Source organism: Bufo gargarizans, chromosome 8 (genome assembly GCF_014858855.1).
Source record: "Bufo gargarizans isolate SCDJY-AF-19 chromosome 8, ASM1485885v1, whole genome shotgun sequence".
Taxonomy (NCBI): domain Eukaryota; kingdom Metazoa; phylum Chordata; class Amphibia; order Anura; family Bufonidae; genus Bufo; species Bufo gargarizans.
The window spans coordinates 181,014,800-181,037,022 of record NC_058087.1 but is presented as its reverse complement, the minus strand read 5'-3'; the positions used below and the strand labels follow the sequence as shown (position 1 = coordinate 181,037,022).

Below are 22,223 nucleotides of genomic sequence, written 5' to 3'. Positions count from 1 at the left end.
ACACTGAAGGCATCAAAACTATGAATTAACACATGTGGAATTATATACATAACAAAAAAGTGTGAAACAACTGAAAATATGTCATATTCTAGGTTCTTCAAAGTAGCCACCTTTAGCTTTGATTACTGCTTTGCACACTCTTGGCATTCTCTTGACGAGCTTCAAGAGGTAGTCACCTGAAATGGTCTTCCAACAGTCTTGAAGGAGTTCCCAGAGATGCTTAGCACTTGTTGGCCCTTTTGCCTTCACTCTGCGGTCCAGCTCACCCCAAACCATCTCGATTGGGTTCAGGTCCGGTGACTGTGGAGGCCAGGTCATCTGGCGCAGCACCCCATCACTCTCCTTCATGGTCAAATAGCCCTTACACAGCCTGGAGGTATGTTTGGGGTCATTGTCCTGTTGAAAAATAAATGATGGTCCAACTAAACGCAAACCGGATGGAATAGCATGCCGCTGCAAGATGCTGTGGTAGCCATGCTGGTTCAGTATGCCTTCAATTTTGAATAAATCCCCAACAGTGTCACCAGCAAAGCACCCCCACACCATCACACCTCCTCCTCCATGCTTCATGGTGGGAACCAGGCATGTAGAGTCCATCCGTTCACCTTTTCTGCGTCGCACAAAGACACGGTGGTTGGAACCAAAGATCTCAAATTTGGACTCATCAGACCAAAGCACAGATTTCCACTGGTCTAATGTCCATTCCTTGTGTTCTTTAGCCCAAACAAGTCTCTTCTGCTTGTTGCCTGTCCTTAGCGGTGGTTTCCTAGCAGATATTCTACCATGAAGGCCTGATTCACACAGTCTCCTCTTAGCAGTTGTTCTAGAGATGTGTCTACTGCTAGAACTCTGTGTGGCATTGACCTGGTCTCTAATCTGAGCTGCTGTTAACCTGCGATTTCTGAGGCTGGTGACTCGGATGAACTCATCCTCCGCAGCAGAGGTGACTCTTGGTCTTCCTTTCCTGGGGTGGTCCGCATGTGAGCCAGTTTCTTTGTAGCGCTTGATGGTTTTTGTGACTGCACTTGGGGACACTTTCAAAGTTTTCCCAATTTTTCGGACTGACTGACCTTCATTTCTTAAAGTAATGATGGCCACTCGTTTTTCTTTACTTAGCTGCTTTTTTCTTGCCATAATACAAATTCTAACAGTCTATTCAGTAGGACTATAAGCTGTGTATCCACTTGACTTCTCCACAACGCAACTGATGGTCCCAACCCCATTTATAAGGCAAGAAATCCCACTTATTAAACCTGACAGGGCACACCTGTGAAGTGAAAACCATTTCAGGTGACTACCTCTTGAAGCTCATCAAGAGAATGCCAAGAGTGTGCAAAGCAGTAATCAAAGCAAAAGGTGGCTACTTTGAAGAACCTAGAATATGACATATTTTCAGTTGTTTCACACTTTTTTGTTATGTATATAATTCCACATGTGTTAATTCATAGTTTTGATGCCTTAAGTGTGAATCTACAATTTTCATAGTCTAGAAAATAAAGAAAACTCTTTGAATGAGAAGGTGTGTCCAAACTTTTGGTTTGTACTGTATATATATACTCACCTAAAGAATTATTAGGAACACCGTACTAATTCGGTGTTGGACCCCCTTTTGCCTTCAGAACTGCCTTAATTCTACGTGGCATTGATTCAACAAGGTGCTGATAGCATTCTTTAGAAATGTTGGCCCATATTGATAGGATAGCATCTTGCAGTTGATGGAGATTTGAGGGATGCACATCCAGGGCACAAAGCTCCCGTTCCACCACATCCCAAAGATGCTCTATTGGGTTGAGATCTGGTGACTGTGGGGCCATTTTAGTACAGTGAACTCATTGTCATGTTCAAGAAATCAATTTGAAATGATTCAAGCTTTGTGACATGGTGCATTATCCTGCTGGAAGTAGCCATCAGAGGATGGGTACATGGTGCTCATGAGGGATGGCCAAATTCGGACTCTACCATTTGAATGTCTCAACAGAAATCGAGACTCATCAGACCAGGCAACATTTTTCCAGTCTTCAACAGTCCAATTTTGGTGAGCTCGTGCAAATTGTAGCCTCTTTTTCCTATTTGTAGTGGAGATGAGTGGTACCCGGTGGGGTCTTCTGCTGTTGTAGCCCATCCGCCTCAAGGTTGTGCGTGTTGTTGCTTCACAAATGCTTTGCTGCATACCTCGGTTGTACCGAGTGGTTATTTCAGTCAACGTTGCTCTTCTATCAGCTTGAATCAGTCGGCCCATTCTCCTCTGACCTCTAGCACCAACAAGGCATTTTCGCCCACAGGACGGCCGCATACTGGATGTTTTTCCCTTTTCACACCATTCTTTGTAAACCCTAGAAATGGTTGTGCGTGAAAATCCCAGTAACTGAGCAGATTGTGAAATACTCAGACCGGGCCGTCTGGCACCAACAACCATGCCACGCTCAAAATTGCTTAAATCACCTTTCTTTCCCATTCTGACATTCAGTTTGGAGTTCAGGAGATTGTCTTGACCAGGACCACAACCCTACATGCATCGAAGCAACTGCCATGTGATTGGTTGACTAGATAATCGCACTAATGAGAAATAGAACAGGTGTTCCTAATAATTCTTTAGGTGAGTGTATATATATATATATTTATAGTGCCAATATATTGTGCAGAGAATGCCATCACTCATATATCAGTTCAAGCCCATACTGGGGTTCACAATCTAAACTCCAAAGGTCTGCATGCACAGTGATCCAGTGGATTACTGCTAGGGGTTAATTGTTTGCCAAGAGCCAAATGTTGTGACTTAATGTTAAAAAGCACTTATTTCCCTATGTACTATGTATTCCAAATGGTTGTGTATGGTGAAGCAATAGTTAACACTTGCAGTCTTCGCCTAGTTTCCAGGGTGATGGACTGGTCCCAGTCCCTGGTGTTTGTGAGCCTTAGGCGAGTTTCACATCTGCGATAAATGTATTTGGCAGGCTGTTCCAGCAGAGGAACAGACTGCCAGAGTCCACCGGATCTGGCATAGCCAGATATTGGTGTCAATGGGCTCCAGGGGGGTCTGGCTGATTTGCATGCACCGTTTTTTGTCCAACCTAATTCCCGCGCTCACGCTGGAAACCGTCCGAATCCCATTACAGTCAACTGCAACCGGCGGGGCATGGCCCTATTTGGCTGTGCCTTCGCTGATGTCATCGCGCTCACCACATGTTGAGCGCGATGACGTCATCAAAGGTCCTTTTGCAGGTCCTTCAAGAAGAACAAAGAAGAGGATCCCGGCTGCGAGATCAAGTGGATGGGGTGAGTAATGTTTTTATTATTTTTTAACCCTCAATTGACATTATACTTAGCATTCTGTATTAAAGAATGCTATTATTTTCCGATATAACCATGTTTTAATGGAAAATAATAAAATCTACAGTGAAGAAGTCTGGGTTCGGGTCTGGGTACCACATTAAATTTTTTCTCACAAGCGTGCAAAACGCATTGCACACGTGCGGAAAAAACTGAACAATGGATCGCAATTGCAGTCAAAACTGAAAGAAATTGTGTGCCTACTCGCACGATTTTCCCTGAATGCACCTGCATCACATCCGCGCCCGTGTAAAAGAGGCCTTAGAGTGAGTATTTAGGGACCATTATTACCACCATTGCTTCCATCTATACACAGCTATTGGGAAAAGCCTACTCTGTGATATAACTCAACTGTGCCTATTGTTCCTATATGTACTACTACTCCCATCATCTATTCAGTAAAGAAAGATTTGCATTATATTGCGGAGGTGGCAGCGCTGTATTGTATTGTTATTTAGGCGTTTGTATTATTTGGCCAACACATGGTGCTGTCATTTGTACTGATTATGACCTGCACCATAATCTGAGGACCTGGCAGAGGGTAAGACCAGTCCGGTACCCAGGCCACCTTCTCCTGCCGATGACATTGGGCGGCCATTGTGATGCATTTTGTAGGTGAAGGTTCATTCTCACCTTATTGCCTCCCATCACAGCCCCAGCAGTGACTGGCAGGTGAGTGACGATGACACCATTAATAGAAGAATTCAGAGTTTCCACTATTTAGTAATTCTAATAAACTGGTTTTTCATGTTCACATAGCTGAGATTTTGTAATGCGGCACTATCTGTCACTAAAATCACCGACTGAGTCTTTGCAGATAGATTCCACGTTCCAGTACAACAAAGGATCTACTGAGCTGCAGTCCCGTTATCTGTTAGACATTCTGGATTCCTGGACATAAGAATATAGATTATAGCAGATTTTCTGGATTATTAGATTGCAAATTGTAGGGATTTAAACTAAATTTTTTTAGCTCTTTTAAATCACAGGTCCCAAGTATCAGGGTTGGTCTGTGGAGGTTCTTGGGCAGCTCGTGTCCATGGCTCTTCCATTTGTTTTGAAAAAGAAGAATTCAGCAATACCTGCATAATACTGCCAAATAAAGATATATAGTGCAGTGCATACACTTCCCAAATAATACCGTCAAACAGTGCCGCATAGCGTCCAAATAATATCAAATAGTGTCATATTGTGCCAAAATAATAATGCACAGTGGACAAATAGTACCATCAAACTGACATATATTGCCGAAATAATACCATCATATAATGCCATACGGTGCCAAATTGATACTGTCAAACAGTGCTATACACTAGACAAATACTACCGTCAAACTGTCATATAGTATCCAAATAATACCATCAAACAATGCCATATAATGCCAAAATGCTACTACTACTTTCAAACTGTGGCACACAGGGCACAAATAGTACAATCAAAATGTCCTAAAATGTCAGCTAGTGCTTAAAGAGATCCATATAGTGCAGAAATGATATCAAACTGTGTCATATAGTGTCAAAATACTATTATAAAACAGTACCATATAGTGCATAATAATACTGTCAAACAGGGCCATATGCTACCAACATACTACTGTCAAAGTGTCATATAATGCCCATATTATACCATTACCGTCAAATAGTGCCATATAATACTCAAATAATACCATCAGACAGTACCTTTAGTACTAATATAATACCGTCAATATATCGTACAGAAATAATTCTGTCTAACAGTACCATACAGTTCACAATAGTACCATCAGACAATGCCATGTAGTGCTAAAATAGTACTGTCAAAACGTCATAAAGTGTCATAGCACCCAGTAACTGGAGAAGAGGCAATATTAGGGGTGCATTTAGAGTGGGGGCATCTGGAGCTGTGGCATTTATGGGGGTGCACCTAAAGCAGAGGCATTGGGGGGCACCTAGGGCAGAGTCCCCCCAATGCCACTTTGACCTCTGCAGAGAGCAGCACACATACATAGATCTGTGTCTGCTATAAACAAATCCCCTATTTCCCCCTTACAGTCTCCGACAGCTCACTACTGTCACACACCTGAGAAATCAGCCCAGCACCGCAGAGGAGTCCTTCTCTCCAGCAGCCACAGTTTCCTGACAGCAGGGAGGGCAGGAGGATGGCCAGACATGTTCTCTCCTCCTTCACTGCCAGCAGCCCGGCAAGCTTAGAAGATACTGTGGGGCCTCCTGTACAATTTACACCAGTAGGAGGCTGCATCACTGTGTATACTGCCACCTAGTGGTTACAACAATTATCTCTCCTGAGAAACAAGAGAAAATAATTACTTCTCCATCTTATCTCTGGGCGCAGGAGACTGGGGACCTACCAAGGTCGTTGGGCGTTGGATGTAGGAGTAGCTTGTCCTGCTGCCAATGGATTTCTTCTGTGGATAACGTCATATTCAATGTGCGGCAGGCACTTCAAAGAGGGTTCTCCTTAGGTATTGGAAGATGAGACAAAATCTTCTTTTATAGTATCGAATAGATAAATGCCTTATTAAAACCAATCGCGTTTCGGAGCTTAACCTTGCTCTTCTTAAGTGGTTGATTGTCTATTGCCATGCTTTAGGGAGGTTTATATGTACTTGGCATTAGGGAGTAGCTCGTAATTAACTTGGCGTTAGCTTAATCCAGGTCTGGATTTTGAAGAGAAGCCTAGTCCAGAGAATCTTCATCTCTGAGGCTGAACGCTGAGAGACTTCCCCTGAGGGAAGGAGGACAGATCATTTAGAACCACTTCAGAGGTCGTGCCTGGATTCAGACAGTAAGGTATTCGCTCGTTTATGGCAAAAAGACTTTACTGCTGTGGAAGGGGTATATAGCTTCAGGGACAATCACACTGGCCATCCGGACCTAAAACTGCACCCCTCAGCTCGGGAATTGCAGAAAGAGTTAATAAGAACAGGATAGCACGCCTGTGGTTATTTGGGAAGCCTGCAAAGTCTACTTAGAGTGAGTTTCAGGGACCATTACCTTCCATCTATACACAGCTATTGGGAAAAGCCTACTCTGTGATAAACCTCAACTGTGCCTATTGTTCCTATATGTACTACTACTCCCATCATCTATTCAGTAAAGAGAGATTTGAAGTATACTGCGGAGGTGGCAGCGCTGTTGTCACCGCCAGCTATCTGAGAAGGTCTGGCAGATGTTCTTCTCTACCTCTTGCATGATGTTCTTTGTTTTGGTTTCACTTTGTCATCTCTTTTCCTTCTCCCAGCTGTCACCTATTTACACTAATTGCCTCCCTTTATATTCCCCCCCACACTGCCTCACTTTGCGGTTTATACTACTTCCTGGATTGTGTTCACTGCTGGAGGCTTCTGCTGCTGATTCCTCAAGATAAGTCTTTTTCCTTTATTTGTGTTTCCTTGCTGGCTTGATTCTAGGTGACCCTGACTCCGTCCGTATTAAGTGCAGGGAGACGGTGGTCGTGTCCCCTCACTATTATAGGGGTTTCAGGTGTCACATAGTATTAGGTACGTGGGCATGCAATCGTCTACCATAAAGATCTTTGCATGGGCATAGCAGTCAGGGAGAGCTCTAGGGGTTTTATAGGGCTCACCCATATGCTCCTTAGTTTGGGATCAAGCCAGTCGGATGTTTATTTATAAGTTCCAGCTTTCTGCAACACCATCCGTGACAGCTGTATTGTATTTTTATTTAGGCTTTTGTATTAGTTGGCCAACAGATGGTGCTGTCATTTGTACTGATTATGACCTGCACCATGTGGCGGGCGGGGGTTACGCTGGCAGAGGGTAAGACCAGTCCGGTACCCAGGCCACCTTCTCCTGCCGATGACATTGGGCGGCCATTGAGATGCATTTTGTAGGTGAAGGTTCATTCTCACCTTATTGCCTCCCATCACAGCCCCAGCAGTGACCAGCAGGTGAGCGACGATAACGCCATTGATTTCAGAGCTTCCACTATTTTGTAATTCTAATAAACTGGTTTTTCATGTTCACAAACAATAATTTTGATGCATCCTTTGCTTCACTTTTACAGGTTATGTTGGACGCTCCCTGAGCAACGTCTTTGTTTACATTAGAAATTCAGTATCTCAGCACCTTAGAGGAAGGAACCTAAGCAGCGAAAATGCAGCTGGATGGGCTTCCTTCACACCTGAAGATCATAATCTTTTGGACGTTGAAGGTCCAAAAATAGACCATATCTGTATCCAGCCCATCGGTGGTGACAGGCAGGTCTCATTTACGGGATGGGAACCTTTAGATTGAAGCATACGTGGGCCACTATTTTTCCACTATTTTCCCCCCACCTACCTAAAGAGAGTCCCATGGCAAGTACGCAGTGTAAGGTATGGCCCAATATGGTATCCTAAGGACATGGTAGTCCCTACATCATAGGTACTGCATCGCATGGCTTAGGGACAGGGAAGGACGAAGAAGGAGAAAGAGGGCAAGTGGGATTTTTGGATGCACCCCGCTGGATTGCTACAGAGGTTATTGCCCATGAGAGCAGGAGGCAAGCATATCGCCCTCTGATACGGCCTATGAGAACCTACCCTCTCTCTAAAATCCCCCTAACATTAAAGGGGTTGTCCGTACGTTTCTTAAAGCCAGCAGCTGGATCTGAATGCTTTCGTAATTTTGTGCGACTAAAAATTTAGTAGCCACGGAGTGATTCAACAAAATATATTGGTATAGCGCCACCTGCTGTTTGATCTTTTCCTGATTTTTCCCTCCACCTCAGTAACTGAGGTGGTCGCACACAGCTACAACAGAAAGGACCCCCCCCCCCCTCCTGAGCTGTGATAGTGAGAGAACTGCAGCAGAAAGGACACACACCCTGAGAAAGGTGATACCCTCTAAGCTGCAGCAGAAAGGAGATGGCCCCTGAGCTGCGGCACAAACAAAACACCCCCCTGTGCTGTGATAGGGAGAGAGCTGCAGCAGAAAGGACACACACTGAGCTGTTATAGGGAGAGAGCTGCAGCAGAAAGGACACACACTGAGCTGTTATAGGGAGAGAGCTGCAGCAGAAAGGACACACACTGAGCTGTTATAGGGAGAGAGCTGCAGAAGAAAGGACACACACTGAGCTATGATAGGGAGAGAGCTGCAGCAGAAAGGACACACACTGAGCTGTTATAGGGAGAGAGCTGCAGAAGAATGGACACACACTGAGCTATGATAGGGAGAGAGCTGCAGCAGAAAGGACACACACTGAGCTGTTATAGGGAGAGAGCTGCAGCAGAAAGGACACACACTGAGCTGTTATAGGGAGAGAGCTGCAGCAGAAAGGACACACACTGAGCTGTTATAGGGAGAGAGCTGCAGCAGAAAGGACACACATACCCTTGAGAAAGTACACAGCCCCTGAGCTGCAGCAGAAAGGAAATGCCCTCTGATACCATACCGTTACCCCACTCGCTCCATGACTGCAGGACCAGACTGCACAGGGCTTGTTTGCAGTCTGTAACCACGGAGACACATAGATCTGTATAGGGGCTGTGTACACTAAATGGTGGGTGAACATAGCCTTTAACAAACAATTGAGTGGAAAGCAGTCCCGTACAAAGAATGTTAAGGATATGGAGGGGCGAGATGTTGCAAACCAATAACAGCGGATGCCCCTTTCTAATTTTTCCCTTTAAGACTTGATTAAAGTTTGTGTATCCATGGTTACAGACTACGACTACACCCTGTGTAGTCTGATCTTGTAGTCCTATTTCCTTCTATCTGTCCCCTGTTTCTTACTCACTTGCATGTCATCTTCTGTTACTCAGGGACTGTATGACGACATAATAAGGCAAACTTGCCATGCAAGGGACAAGGAAAGCATAGCGGCCACCTTTGTGGGAACTGTAATAGCCGCCATCTTGGACTTCTCACATTTTTGCCAGAAACGGCAAAGGCCTATGTATCATAGACACAAGTCCTGCAGCTGCTATGGGGCCCTTGTAAAGAGGGGGCACAGCTCCTGGTTGGTCCCACCCCATTTATTGCAAGGTGGAGGACAGACAGGGGGTCATAGAATGGGGGTCAAGGGGGAAAGCAAACTCCATGTCCTCTCATGGGTGGCAAAAAGCTGGAACATAGTGGGGGCCAATTTTTCTGTGGGGCCCCAATTGGCCTGGTATACGATATACAGAATAGGAGTCAATAAAAGCCAGTGCTTAAAATTCCATCATCCTTTATTGAAACATGTAAAATATTACATCCCACTGTATGTACCAGTGTATCAGTGATGGCGGAGAAGGTATTATTATCAAAGCGCCATTAATTCCATGACATCACATACATAATATAAAAATGCAATAAACAAGAAACTATTAACAGGCTGGTACAGACTGCCCGCAAGAGCTTACAATCTACAACATATGCACTGCAACTGCTACAGGCAGCGCTCTACATTTTCCATTTTCATTTTTTCCTCTGGGTCAAAAACTAGAATTCCCGGCACGCCCTGAGAGTCACAGGTTGGAGACCACTGGTCTTAGACCTTAAAGGAATTGTCCTTCTGGCTCGACTACTATCACAAGATGCACAGCAGTGAATGGAGAGGATGCGGTGCATGCGCAGTGTGCTCTTCATTCTCACGATTAACATAAAAAAATCCAATATCATACAGTACATGACGATCTCTTTCTAACAAAGCTAGAACCAGCCCTGTACCTCACATGGATCCAGAGATCTCCTCATTCATTGCTCCGGTTGCTCTGCTAGATTTATTTCAAGCTGGCAGCTCAGGCGGCGTGTCCTTTTTTTGGAGGGCGTGACCTTTCTACTGCAGCTAAAGGATGGAACTGAGCATGTGCTTCCATCTTAGTGAGCAGGACAGAGAAATTAGAAAAAAGAGCAAACAGCAGGTGGCGCTCTACAGATAGATTTTTAGTGAATAACTCAGTGGCTAGACAAAATGTTTATTACATTCAGATCCAGGAGCTGGTTTGAAAGCTGTAGAATATTTTTTGTAGAACAACTTCCAGAGGCTGGACCCGCACCTATCGGACATTTATAGCATATCCTATCCCACCCCTTTAAATGGAAGACTAAATCAATCCCAGAACATTATGATTAAGGCCTCAAAAGGCAAAACTAGTCAATCTTAGCACATGATGCATAAGGCCTAAGAGGCAAAGCTAATCAATCTCAAGACATCACGCATAGATCCAGAGATCGGCTAACCCGGTGGTCACCCAACATCTTATGATCTCCATCCAAAAAGGATTCTTAAAATTTCTATTTACATCGCCTAATATCCTAGGTAGAGAAAATTCTACTACGACTATAGCCTTACCGCTACGTATCTGTGTGTCCACATCGGACATTTCTCAGGACAATTTGTCATAATAGGTATCAGCGGACACGTGTGACCCTACTGTCAGTATGACAAACAAACATGGCTCCCACGTCCATGTCTTCCAGGCAGCCTCGGACTGGCCCACCGGGGAGGCGGGGGATTCCTCGGTGGGCCCCCAGTCTCCTGCGCCTGGAGATAAGACAGAGGAGCAATCATTTCTCTTGTTTCTCAGGAGAGATAATTATTGTAGCCACTAGGTGGCAGTATGCAGAGTGATGCAGCCTCCTACTGGTGTAAATTGTACAGGAGGCCCCGCAGTATCTTCTAAGCTTGCCGGGCTGCTGGCAGTGAAGGAGGAGTGAACATGTCTGGCCATCCTCCTGCCCTCCCTGCTGTCACAATACATTAGTAAGTGCCTTGTCTTAACTTTCTCTACATGATAAATGTCAATTGCTGAAGTGAGACAACCTGTTTAAGTGTGCTACACTTAATAGGGTTAGGCATAAATGTCTTGGTGTGTGCATTGCGTGTTTCCTATGTGTGATTGGTGTGTGCTATATATGTTCTATGTATCAGTGGTGTATGTGCAGCATGTAACATATGCATCAGTGGCATGGGAGCCACGTAGAAGTGTCTTGTGTGCCACATGTGTCCGATGAGTGATCGGTGTGTGCTGCATGCGTCTTGTTTCTGACTGACCTAAGTGCAGGATATCCATCTATGTGTAAGTTCTGCCACATGTATGTCTGTGCATTGTGCTGTGAGTGTCGGCCATCATACGTCATCTGTAATATTCCTGTAAGGGCTCATGAACACGACCGTTGGATGCTTTGCAGTCTGCAAATTGCGGATCCGCAAAACATAGATTCCGGGTGTGCGCATTCCACATTATGCGGAACAGAACAGCCTCTGATAGAACCGTCCTGTCCTGTCTGTAATGCCGACAGTAATAGGACAGGTTCTATCATTTAACAGAACGGCCATGCGGACAGACAGACACGGAATGCACACGGAGTCATTTTTTTTTGCGTACCCATTTAAGTGAAGTAAACGGTACGGACATAGAAAAAAATAATAAGTTAGTGTGCAGGAGCCCTAAGGTGGGCCCCCAGAATCAGTTACACTGGTGGGCCCTAAGTACCCCAGTCCGACACTGCTTCCAGCCGTCACCACCATGACCTAGGACATGGTCCCGGTGACTTCTGCTGCCTGGACGCTCCCTCTTGACCTTTGCAGTCTTTTCTTGGTGACCGTGCTGCACTTCTGTAAGATCTCATCCGGTTTGGGTCTTGCTGGGATTTTGGGCGCGCCACACAACGATGCGGTCGCCGGCAGTGACGAATTGGAGATGCTCAGCGAAGAGAGCTCACTGTTGGAGGAATTAAGTCTACCACTGCTTCCCGTCACACTATCCATATCTGAATCCAGGTCAGACCTGGCTTCAGAGCCCAGCGATGTGGCCCCCAAGGACAGGGACCTTCCTCTGTCACTCTGCCTCTGGTCGTCAAATGAAGGCCGTAAGGCCAGAAAAGAATACGCGTCTCCCAAAAAATTATCTTCGAGTAGATTGGGTGTGGAAACGTAGCGTTCCCTGCTGAGGATATGCTGGATCTTCTCACATGGGTTCCAGTATGGTTTTAGGTAGAGAGATGGGATGAAGCCGGTTCTTCTGTTGTATCTGTGGCAAATATGAACATAAATTTATCAATTCTACCGCTTTTGTAAAACAATTTTATCTTTCCGTTCTGTATTTCAAATATTTTTATTTGGTGATGGTGCTTCATTTTATGTCATTTCTATTTTTAGTTATCTTTTATACAGAGAAATTGATTTTTCAATTTATTATTGTTTTTCACTTTTTTTTTTATTTTTTACTTATTTTAATAGCACAAAGTGGCACTAAATTACTTTTTTAAATGGTGTCCACTTTCCCATAGGCCAATTTTTATATAGGGGGATGTACAGTTTATGGTTGTTGGGGGCTACAAGCGGCGGTGTGCCGCTAGTAGCGTGATTTAAATAACTTTATTCGTTTTTTTATTTTTATTGTACACTTTATGTATACCTTTGGGGGGGGGGGCGGGTTTGCGTCAGTGTTACAAATTCCGCTATTGTTTTCCGTTATAACATGGCTATAATGTAAAATAACGGAATTTGTAAGATGGAATTCAAAACGGAAACCTTTAGGGCACACAAACAGGATTGCGTGCGGATTTCCTGTGCGGATTTGCTTGCGAAAATACGCACCGTAGGTCATTTACATCGTATTTTATGAGAATTTGAAATTCTCATACACGCGGATTTTTACCTACGGTGCGAATTTAAAAATCCGCAACATGTCAATTTATTTTATTTTTCCTGTTCGGATTTCTTCCATTCACTTCAATAGGGAGAGTAAAATCCAGATGCTGAAAATACGCACCAATTGATGCGGATTGACCGCACGGATTTCCCTGCGCACAGCTGCGGATTTCAGTGTGGATTGTCCACAGATAAATGCTGAAAGTGTATATTTACCCTTAGCATTCAGTTTTGATCCGTCATAATAGAGTTCCATGGGCAAGCGCAATGGATCCGTCTGTTGACGGGACTTTGTTTTCCGTCTTGCATAACGGGACCCAGACGGATCCGTTATGTTTTCCCACAGACTTCTATTTAGTACGAAGCAAAACGGAATACCTCTTAAAGGCTTCCGTTTTGCATTCCATCCTATGGATTCCGTTATAACCCTGTTATAACGGAAAGCCATAACGGACTCCATAACACTAGTGTGAACCCAACCTAACCTTGTCTTTTTTGCAATAGGAAGGGCGGAGTGACGTCTACGTGATATTAGTCCTGTACAAGGCGGGAGGGACTGATGACATTTTTACAACAGTTGGCTGCATATTTCCTCACTATGTCAAGGGTCATCAGTCACTAACTGGTTTTTCTGTGAAGACCAGCCTTGGTGTGGCGCAAGACTATATCTGGTACCAGTGCTGGTGCCTCCATGATATAAGAGAGCAGTGAGGTTGTTCTCCTGTACCTGATTATTTCTTAAAAGTATCTTCCATCAAAGACAGCCCAAAATGTGGCCCTGGAGCAATCACTTTATCACCCAGGTATGGCACCTAGCTCATTTTTCCAGGAGCTGCCCCCAGCCATGCATTTCCCCTTCCGCATGTAGTGTAGTAAGGACTAGTCACATGAATGGACGTCCACGATGTGCCTTCACAAGAAGGAGAGCGGCTCTTACGGAACGCCTCTCCATTCTGGTTCATAGAGAGAGGGGTGGTCTGACCTTCCTCTATGGTGCCCATATGCCCTAGGGCGCTGCTATCGTGGGTGCAGAAGTAGCTACCGGGCCCAGGAGCCTGAGGGGGCCCGAAGACCCTTGTGCCACATAAGAAGACGCCGGTATTATAGAAAGTGCATGCTGGTCAAGTTATACCCCTGGCTGGAGGGAAGGGGTTAGGTCAAGAATTTGGCATTTCGGGGATGCCGTTTTCAATTTTTGCCTCAGGCAGCAGGAAGGCTATGTGCTCCCCTGCCCCTGGCCACAAAGCACTGAGGGAAGGGGAGGCCCAAGCTGAACTTTTGCACCGGGGCCCATGAACCTTTGGCCATGCCCCTGCCTAATAGGACTTGATTCAACCCTTTTAAACCTTTCCACCAAAATCTTACCTGATGAGCCACCAACCAGAATCCGATTTTCTCAAGACTTCCACCACAACTCCGATCCCCACTGACAGTTCATCGCTATTCTGCGCCTCATAGGCTTTTACCACCACACACAAGGTACCTACAAAGTCAATGCGAAGAGGAGAATTATGTAGCGCGACTACTGTCAGTGCCAATCTTTAATTTTCACATTATTTTTTTAGCTGTCCTTGCAGCCACCACTAGGGGGAGCTTACAGCATACATTGAACTCTATAATAAAGCAGTATACAGTGAACTCCTGCGCTCCCTCTAGTGGTGCTGACCAGCTGAAGGGAAGAGACTGGTCCTTAAATTTGTCTTTATCCGAAGAGGATAGATTAGTTCGAGTTAGACTTGTGTGATATAAGTTGTCAGGACATTAAAATGACATCGTACCCTCTCCTTGGCATTCTTTGGCAATGTGGCACTCTTCTGTATTCCTCTGATCCTGCAGGTAAGGTGCTGGAAACCAGGCTAATTGTCGGCCTTCGCTCTCCACCAACCACCAGCCTGCCGTACAAAAGCCAGTTAAGTGGTGATACTCTATATATCTGCAGTTCAGCTACATGACCACTAGGTGGAAAGTATCTCTGCTGCCATACACTGCCACTCCTGCCCATAGGCGGTGTCTGGTATCCACTAGAATAGGCCTGAGCTGCAATACCAGTCACAGCCTGTGGTTATCGGGTGGCGCTGTTTCAGGAAGAACAGATCACAAGGTCACGTACCGGTGCTGTCTTTCAGAAGAACATCTAGAAATTCATGTTGCTTCACTCTGAACGGCCTGTTCTTCAGATCCACCGTTTCGTAGTCTGCCGAACACATGTATTTGGGGCATATGAGAGGAGCAGAGATATCGGGGGTTTGAGACGAGATGATTTGTGTCTCCTCTTTTTTCTCAGACGGCATGATGAAAAGGCTGAATAGAAAAACGTAACCCACAAGATTCAGTCCATGATTCTGGATCTTCAAGGATTATATTATAAACGGCTTTTTTAGGCTTATTAAACGATCACAGAGAGGCTTGGACTGGCCCACCGGGGAGGCGGGGGTTTCCTTGGTAGGCCCCCAGTCTCCTGCGCCCGAGATAAGATGCAGGAGTAATTATTTCTCTTGTTTCTCAGGAGAGATAATTATTGTAGCCACTAGATGGCAGTATCTCACAGTGATGCAGCCTCCTACTGGTGTACATGGTACAGGAGGCCCCACGGTATCTTCTAGACTTCTGGGGCTGCTGGCAGTGAAGGAGGAGAGAACATGTCTGGCCATCCTCCTGCCCTCCCTGCTGTCAGAAAACTGTGGCTGCTGGAGAGAAGGACTCCTGTGCGGTGCTGGGCTGATTTCTCAGGTGTGTGACAGTAGTGAGCTGTGTGCATTCCACATTATGCAGAACAGAACAGCCACTGATAGAACCGTCCTATCCTTGTCTGTAATGCCGACAGTAATAGGACAGGTTCTATCATTTTGCAGAACGGCCATGCGGTCATACAGACACGGAATGCACACCGAGTCATTTAGGTTTTTAACGGACACGGAAAAAAAATAAGTTAGTGTGCAGGAGCCCCCAGAATCCGTTACACCGATGGGCCCTAGGTACCCCAGTCCGACACTGATCACAGAACTGATAATGCGCATCTGAATATCATACTCGTGCAGATCGTCACCTGTCTTCAGGAAATGAAGGGTTCAGGTCACGGGGTTGTAGGGTGAAAAACTGAACCACGAAATCACTCTGTGAAATCTTGGCGTCCAGCCTCAGCAAGGCCTGTGAATAGTCCTCCAGGAGGCGCAGCCTTTCTAAGAACCTCTTGGAGGCGCTCCTCTTCGTCACAGTTCTGGGAGCATCTGAAAAATAAAAATATCTTTGCTATCAAATTCCATTTCTAGGACCATGCTGCCACCTGCTGGTCACATCTCATTATGGCGCGTTAACCTTCAGAAAGTTAATATTTAAGAAAAACCTAAAACTAAAGATCCATCTTCACCTCATGTTATTTTTGTGTGTTTTTTTGCGCTACCAACTTACACACTAAACTGGTGTAATGGGCTTAGTTGCCCATAGCAACCAATCAGATTTCACCTTTCACTTTTCAGAGCTCCTTCGGAAAATGAAAGGATCAATCCGATTGGTTGCTGAAGGCAACTAGGCCAGTTTTCATTCACACTCGTTTTGATAAATTCCGCAAAATAAAATAAAAATGTGCCTAGGATCCGTTTTTTTCTTTACAGCATTCGTTTTTATACAGGATCCTTTTTTTTTCTTAATTTTTCTGTTCTTCTGGCGGATCAGAAGGACGCCGGCGTTCATATAGCTGTGAGTCCAGCGCTGCGTGTTTACTGTATGACGTTTCCACCGTCTATAAATTTGGCACGGAGCTAAAAATGACTCAGCCCCGGCCTGCCCGAGTAATGGCACGAGTGACAAGAATGCTGGCTGTGCCCGGACACTGTATATCCATGGAGAGGGTGTGGGGCCCATTAAACTCAATGGCATCCAGAGGACTAGAGTCCACGAGCAATGACCTCCTCCTGAAATGAGGTTTTCACTTTCCGTGAGTCATTTGGCCGTCGACAACCTTATTAGGCTACATGCACATGACCGTATGTGTTTTGCGGTCCGCAAATTGCAGATCCGCAAAAAAAACGGATGACGTTCCGTATGGCATTCTTTTTTTTTTTTTGCGGATCCATTGTAATAATGCCTATCCTTGTCCGCAAACTAGAAAAAAATAGGACATGCACAATTTTTTTTGCGGATCAACGGAACGGACATACTGATGCGGACAGCACACAGTGTGGTGTCCGCGTTTTTTTGCAGACCCATTGAAATGAATGGGTCCGCATCCTATCCGCAAAAAAAACGGAACGGACACGGAAACAAAATATGGTCGTGTGCATGAGGCCTTACCTGGACTGCCCGTATACAAGTGGCGTGTACAGGTCCCCTCCAGCAATCAGTGCTGAGCTGCAGTACCACAGCACGGCCACTGGATGGAGCCTTCTGCTTCCGACTCATCCACTGTATAGTTTCTGGTGCCACGTCTGCCTGGAGGTGCGGGATATTGGACCCCACCAATCTGATATTGATAACCTATCCTGAGGACAGGCCGTCAGTATCTATAGACTGAAAAAACACTCATAATGTATAAGCAGTACGCAGTAAGCTCCCCCTAGTGGTGACTGCAGGAAGTCAGAATTCTCATGCTGGAGAGTTGGAATAACATATTTATAGGGTTATACCATGATAAATGTCAAAAAACTGAAAACCAGACATCATCTAGGACATGACAATCTGTATCCAACAAAGCTAGAACCAGCCCATGGATCCAGAGATCTTCCCATCACTGCTCCAATTCTTCTTCAAGATTCCTTTCAGGCTGGCAGCTCAGAGGGGCATGTCCTTTCTGCAACTCTTTCCCTATCACAACTCAAAATTGTGGCCTTTCTGCTGCAGCTCTCTCCCTATCAAGGCTCAGTGAGTGTGTCCTTCCTGATGCAGCTCTCTCCATATCACAGCTCAGTGAGTGTGTCCTTCCTGCTGCAGCTCTCTCCCTATCACAGCTCAGTGAGTGTGTGTGTCATTGATCTACTCACCTTTCAGTTTGGGCAGCGTTCTCTCCGTCTTATTCAGGGCTCCAGCTTCCAGTGGGAATTTCTTCTTAAGATCCCGCTGAGGACACAAGACAAAATAAATCTTATTAAAGTGAGCGTCTGCCCGCGAATCACAACAGTTTTTTAATCTAAATAGGTCCAAAATTCGGGGCATTTAGGGGGTCATTTATCAAGACCAATCTTAATAAAGCCCTGCACTGGCGGAGTTATGAAGAGGCGCCGGACTCAACATAACTTCTGCGGATCCAGCGCCACTTTTAAATCTAAGGAAAAAAAATGGGATGTGCTGACTGACCCCCTTTTTTTTGTAGTTGTACTTTTAAACGTAAGCTAGCTTCCTTGCTGTCTTACATTTAGACCGTTTTCTATGACTAAATGATGAATGAGACAGCTCTGCCCCCAAATTGCGGATCTGCAAAAAAAAGGAACCCGTCCGTGTTGCATCTGCATTTTTCCGGACCCACTGACTTCAATGGGTCTGCGATGCACATTTTGCGGCCAAGTATAGAACAGGTTCTATCTTTTTCTAAAACGGACATATGGTCGCGGAAAGCACACGGATGGGCTATCCTGCAAAAAAGAATATGTCGGCAAAATGCAGATAATGGGTTTGCGAAAAAAATGCAGATCCGTATTTTGCGGATCTGCGATTTGAAGACCGTAAAATGAATACGGGTTTGGCAATGAGTTATTAAAAAGTGTAATTCACTATAACGTGACGTTCAGGTGATACGGAAAATGACCAAATCCAATCCAGAAAGAGTCCTGTAACCTGTAGTTCAGCTTCTGGGTGCATGTGGCCCACCATGTCAGGACCCCCGACTATTACCCAGGGCAGAGAGTCACTAAAGAGCGGGCCTCACATCCACACTTAGGCCTCATGCACACGCGGTCCGCAAAAAGGGGTTCCGTTGTTCCGTGATCCGTGTCCGTTTTTGTTTCCGTGTGTCTTCCTTTATTTTTGGAGGATCTCCAGACATGAAGGAAAGTAAAAAAAAAATCTAAGTCAAGTTTGCCATGCAAATGATAGGAAAAAAAACGGACGCGGATGACAATCTTGTGTGCCTCCGTGTTTTTTCACGGATCCATTGACTTGAATGGGTCCGCGAACCGTTGTCCGTGAAAAAAATAGGACAGGTCGTATTTTTTTCACGGACTGGAAACACGAATCACGGACGCGGATGACAAACGGTGCATTAGCTGAGTTTTCCACGGACCTATTGAAAGTCAAAGGGTCCGCAGAAAATCACGGAACAACGGACACGGGACACAACAACGGTCGTGTGCATGAGGCCTTAATGGGGCTGTGCAGGCAGTACGTATTAATGAGCTATCCTCAGGACAGGTCATCAATATCTGATTGGCGGGGGTCCGACACCTGACACCCCCGCCGATCAGCTCCATGCGAGCGCTGCCCCCTCTTCATTACACTGCGCGTCGTCCCCCCTGCCGCAGGATAGTGTCATTACAAATACTCCATTCAAGTGAATGGAGCGAGTACTTGTAATCACACTCGCCTCTGAGACGACGGGCAGAGTAATGAAGGGGAGGTAGCACTCACATGGAGCGCAGCCTGCTCTTCAAGTAGCTGATTGGGGGGGGGGGGCGAGTGTCAGACCCCCGCCGATCAGACCTATCCTGGGGATAGGTCATCCATATATACTGCCTGCACAACCCCTGTAGATACAGAACAACCCATTGATTTGAATAGAAATTGTGTAATGCTTAGTTTCACCTGTGATGGCGCCGCAGGGAAACAGATCACTTTCTTATGGGTCCCCCTGAAGATCGTAGGTGATCAGTGGGGGTCTCATATAATAACCGTTCAGCCCCTTTTAATGGAGACGACTTGTAGCACATTCTTCTCACCTGGAACTTCCTAAAGTCTCCAAATGTTCTGTAAACCAGGAGCTTGTTGTGGTCGGACCATGAGACCGAAAACATGTAGGTCTGGGAGAGGGGAAAAGAGGTGAGAAACGCTATTTTATATCTGTGTTTTTTGCTATTTGATCCTTTTTTTTTGACATTTTAATATTCTATAAAGAAAAAAAAAAATCATAAAAAAATCTTATTTTATTAATTAAAACCAAGAAGTAAAAAAAAAAAAAATGATGGATTCCATTTAGCTGTCAGGATACCAAAATTTTGATTCCATTTCGATTCCAAGAAAAAGTATAACATTTTTATTCATAGGAACCTCTGAACTGATGAGGGTCAAGAACCCCGAAACAGTCCTCCCCACAGAAGGGGGTCTCCGCTTTGGCTGCTAATTTGCATATATTTTTTCCCACCTCTGAGATTCATGGGAACCAGTCGTATTGTCTATTTACACCAAGTTGGAGCCATAATGACTGTAAATGCAAAGCATACCCCCTCCCTGGTCTACAGCATAGCTCTAGCCTGTGATTAGGCAACTGCTTATATAGCAATACCTCAATACACCCTCATTACTAATATATGACGCATAATATATCATTTTGTATTGGGCCCCAATGCAAAATCTCTAACACGTCCCCCACTTATCACATGTGTCTCTTATGTGTCGGAAGGACCATTGGCGCTCCCTTGGGCACCAGGACAAGGGTGCAGTTACCGCTCCACTACCTGTAACTCGGTCAGAGGACTATCCTTAAAGGGTCTAAAAAAAACTAAAAACTTTTGATATGTCATTGGGACACATCCAAGGTTTGGATCAGTGGGGTCTTAGTGCTGAGACCCCCACGGATCGCTATATCGAGGAGAGAGAAGCCCTCACATAGCACACTCATCGCTGCAGGAGATGGGCTCAATAGAAAGTCTTGATTCGGTGTGCAATAGGTGAGCGCCTCTCTCTCCCCCTTCTAGCAGTTGGTGGGGGTCTCAGCGCTCAGACCCCCGCCGATCAAAACCTTTGCTATGCCTCTATGACATATCAAAAAAACTTTTCAAAACTTCAGTGACCCTTTAGTTTCACACTAGCGGCAGGACGGATCCGACAGGCTGTTCACCATGTCGGATCCGTCCTGCGGCTATTTCGCCGTGCCCGCGGACTGCCGCTCCGTCCCCATTGACTACAATGGGGACGGGGGCGGAGCTCCGGCGCAGCACGGCGGTGCACGGAGAAAGGCCGCCGGACTAAAAAGCCTGACATGCAGTAATTTTAGTCCGGCGGCCTTTCTCCGTGCACCGCCGTGCTGCGCCGGAGCTCCGCCCCCGTCCCCATTGTAGTCAATGGGGACGGAGCGGCGGTCCGCGGGCACGGTGAAATAGCCGCAGGACGGATCCGACATGGTGAACAGCCTGTCGGATCCGTCCTGCGGCAAGTGTGAAAGTACCCAGCTTTCATTTACAGATCAGATCTAATCTAGAACTAAGGGCTCATGCACACGACCGTATGTATATTGCAGTCCTCAAAACACGGATCTGCAAAAAAACAAAAAGTGGGACATCCGTATTGCATCCGTTTTTGCTTTTTTCCGTATCGATCCACAAAACGGATAAAAATAGGACATGTTCTATTTTTTTACGGAACGGACATACGGAAAGGGAATTCACGTGGACCCATTGAAGGGGATACGGACCTATAAAAAAAAAAACGGAACGGGAAAAAAAAATACATTTGTGTGCATGAGCCCTAATCTTCATCATTTCTGATTCCTTTCCCGGACAGGGCAGTCTGTAGTCAGCCAGTGCGCTGCAGATTACAGGCTGCTCTAAAATCAGCTTAGAATCGAATGGAAAAGTCGGAAAAAAGGTATTTGATAGTTTCAAGGTCCAAAGCTCAAGGATCTACAAAAATAATATGAGGCGATTGTTCTATAAGCAATTTTCTAACAACTAGCAACAATGTAACAAAAAAAGACAAATAATTATACAAAATGTTACCATAGATTACATAAATAATAATATTCCGTCTCTCACCTTCTGGTCACCATGTTGCATTAATCCAATGGCTTCCACATTCACCGGATGCCGGCTGCTACGTCCCTTCATCTTTGCGAGGATGCTGCACTGAAGTCTGCTCACAGATGGAGCCGTGAACTTGTATAGCCAGGACAGGAGGCGGGGAGGGGGTGTGGCTTCTGCTCCTGCAGCCAATCAGGAAGGCGCGTCTGGTGACTCATCGAATCATTTCTTGTACCTCTAGATAGAAAAAATATTGGAACCTTTCCTTCCTGTCTGCACAGGTGTCTAGAGATTCCAACCGATATCGCAGAGCCAAGAGACATTCCTGGCATAGCAGAGCGCACTGGCACATGTCACAATAGTAAAAGCTGCTTCTGTCCGGCGCCCCCCTCTGGACGTGGTCTGGACTGTTATTGCTTGTTTGAGGAAT

At 45.5% G+C, this 22,223-nt stretch overlaps 1 protein-coding gene across 1 annotated transcript; it reads right to left on the bottom strand.

Moving 5' to 3' along the window:
* Window positions 1-11,497: 11,497 nt before the first annotated feature.
* On the bottom strand, window positions 11,498-21,901 carry LOC122945289 (NADPH oxidase organizer 1-like). The gene is made up of 8 exons (XM_044304323.1): window positions 21,809-21,901; window positions 19,778-19,858; window positions 17,891-17,966; window positions 15,961-16,141; window positions 15,025-15,215; window positions 14,693-14,806; window positions 14,280-14,397; window positions 11,498-12,291 (listed from the first exon to the last, which is right to left on the bottom strand). The coding sequence occupies exons 1-8, from the start codon at window positions 21,878-21,880 to the stop codon at window positions 11,793-11,795; spliced, it is 1,332 nt and encodes a 443-aa protein (XP_044160258.1). The 5' UTR covers window positions 21,881-21,901; the 3' UTR covers window positions 11,498-11,792.
* Window positions 21,902-22,223: the final 322 nt, after the last annotated feature.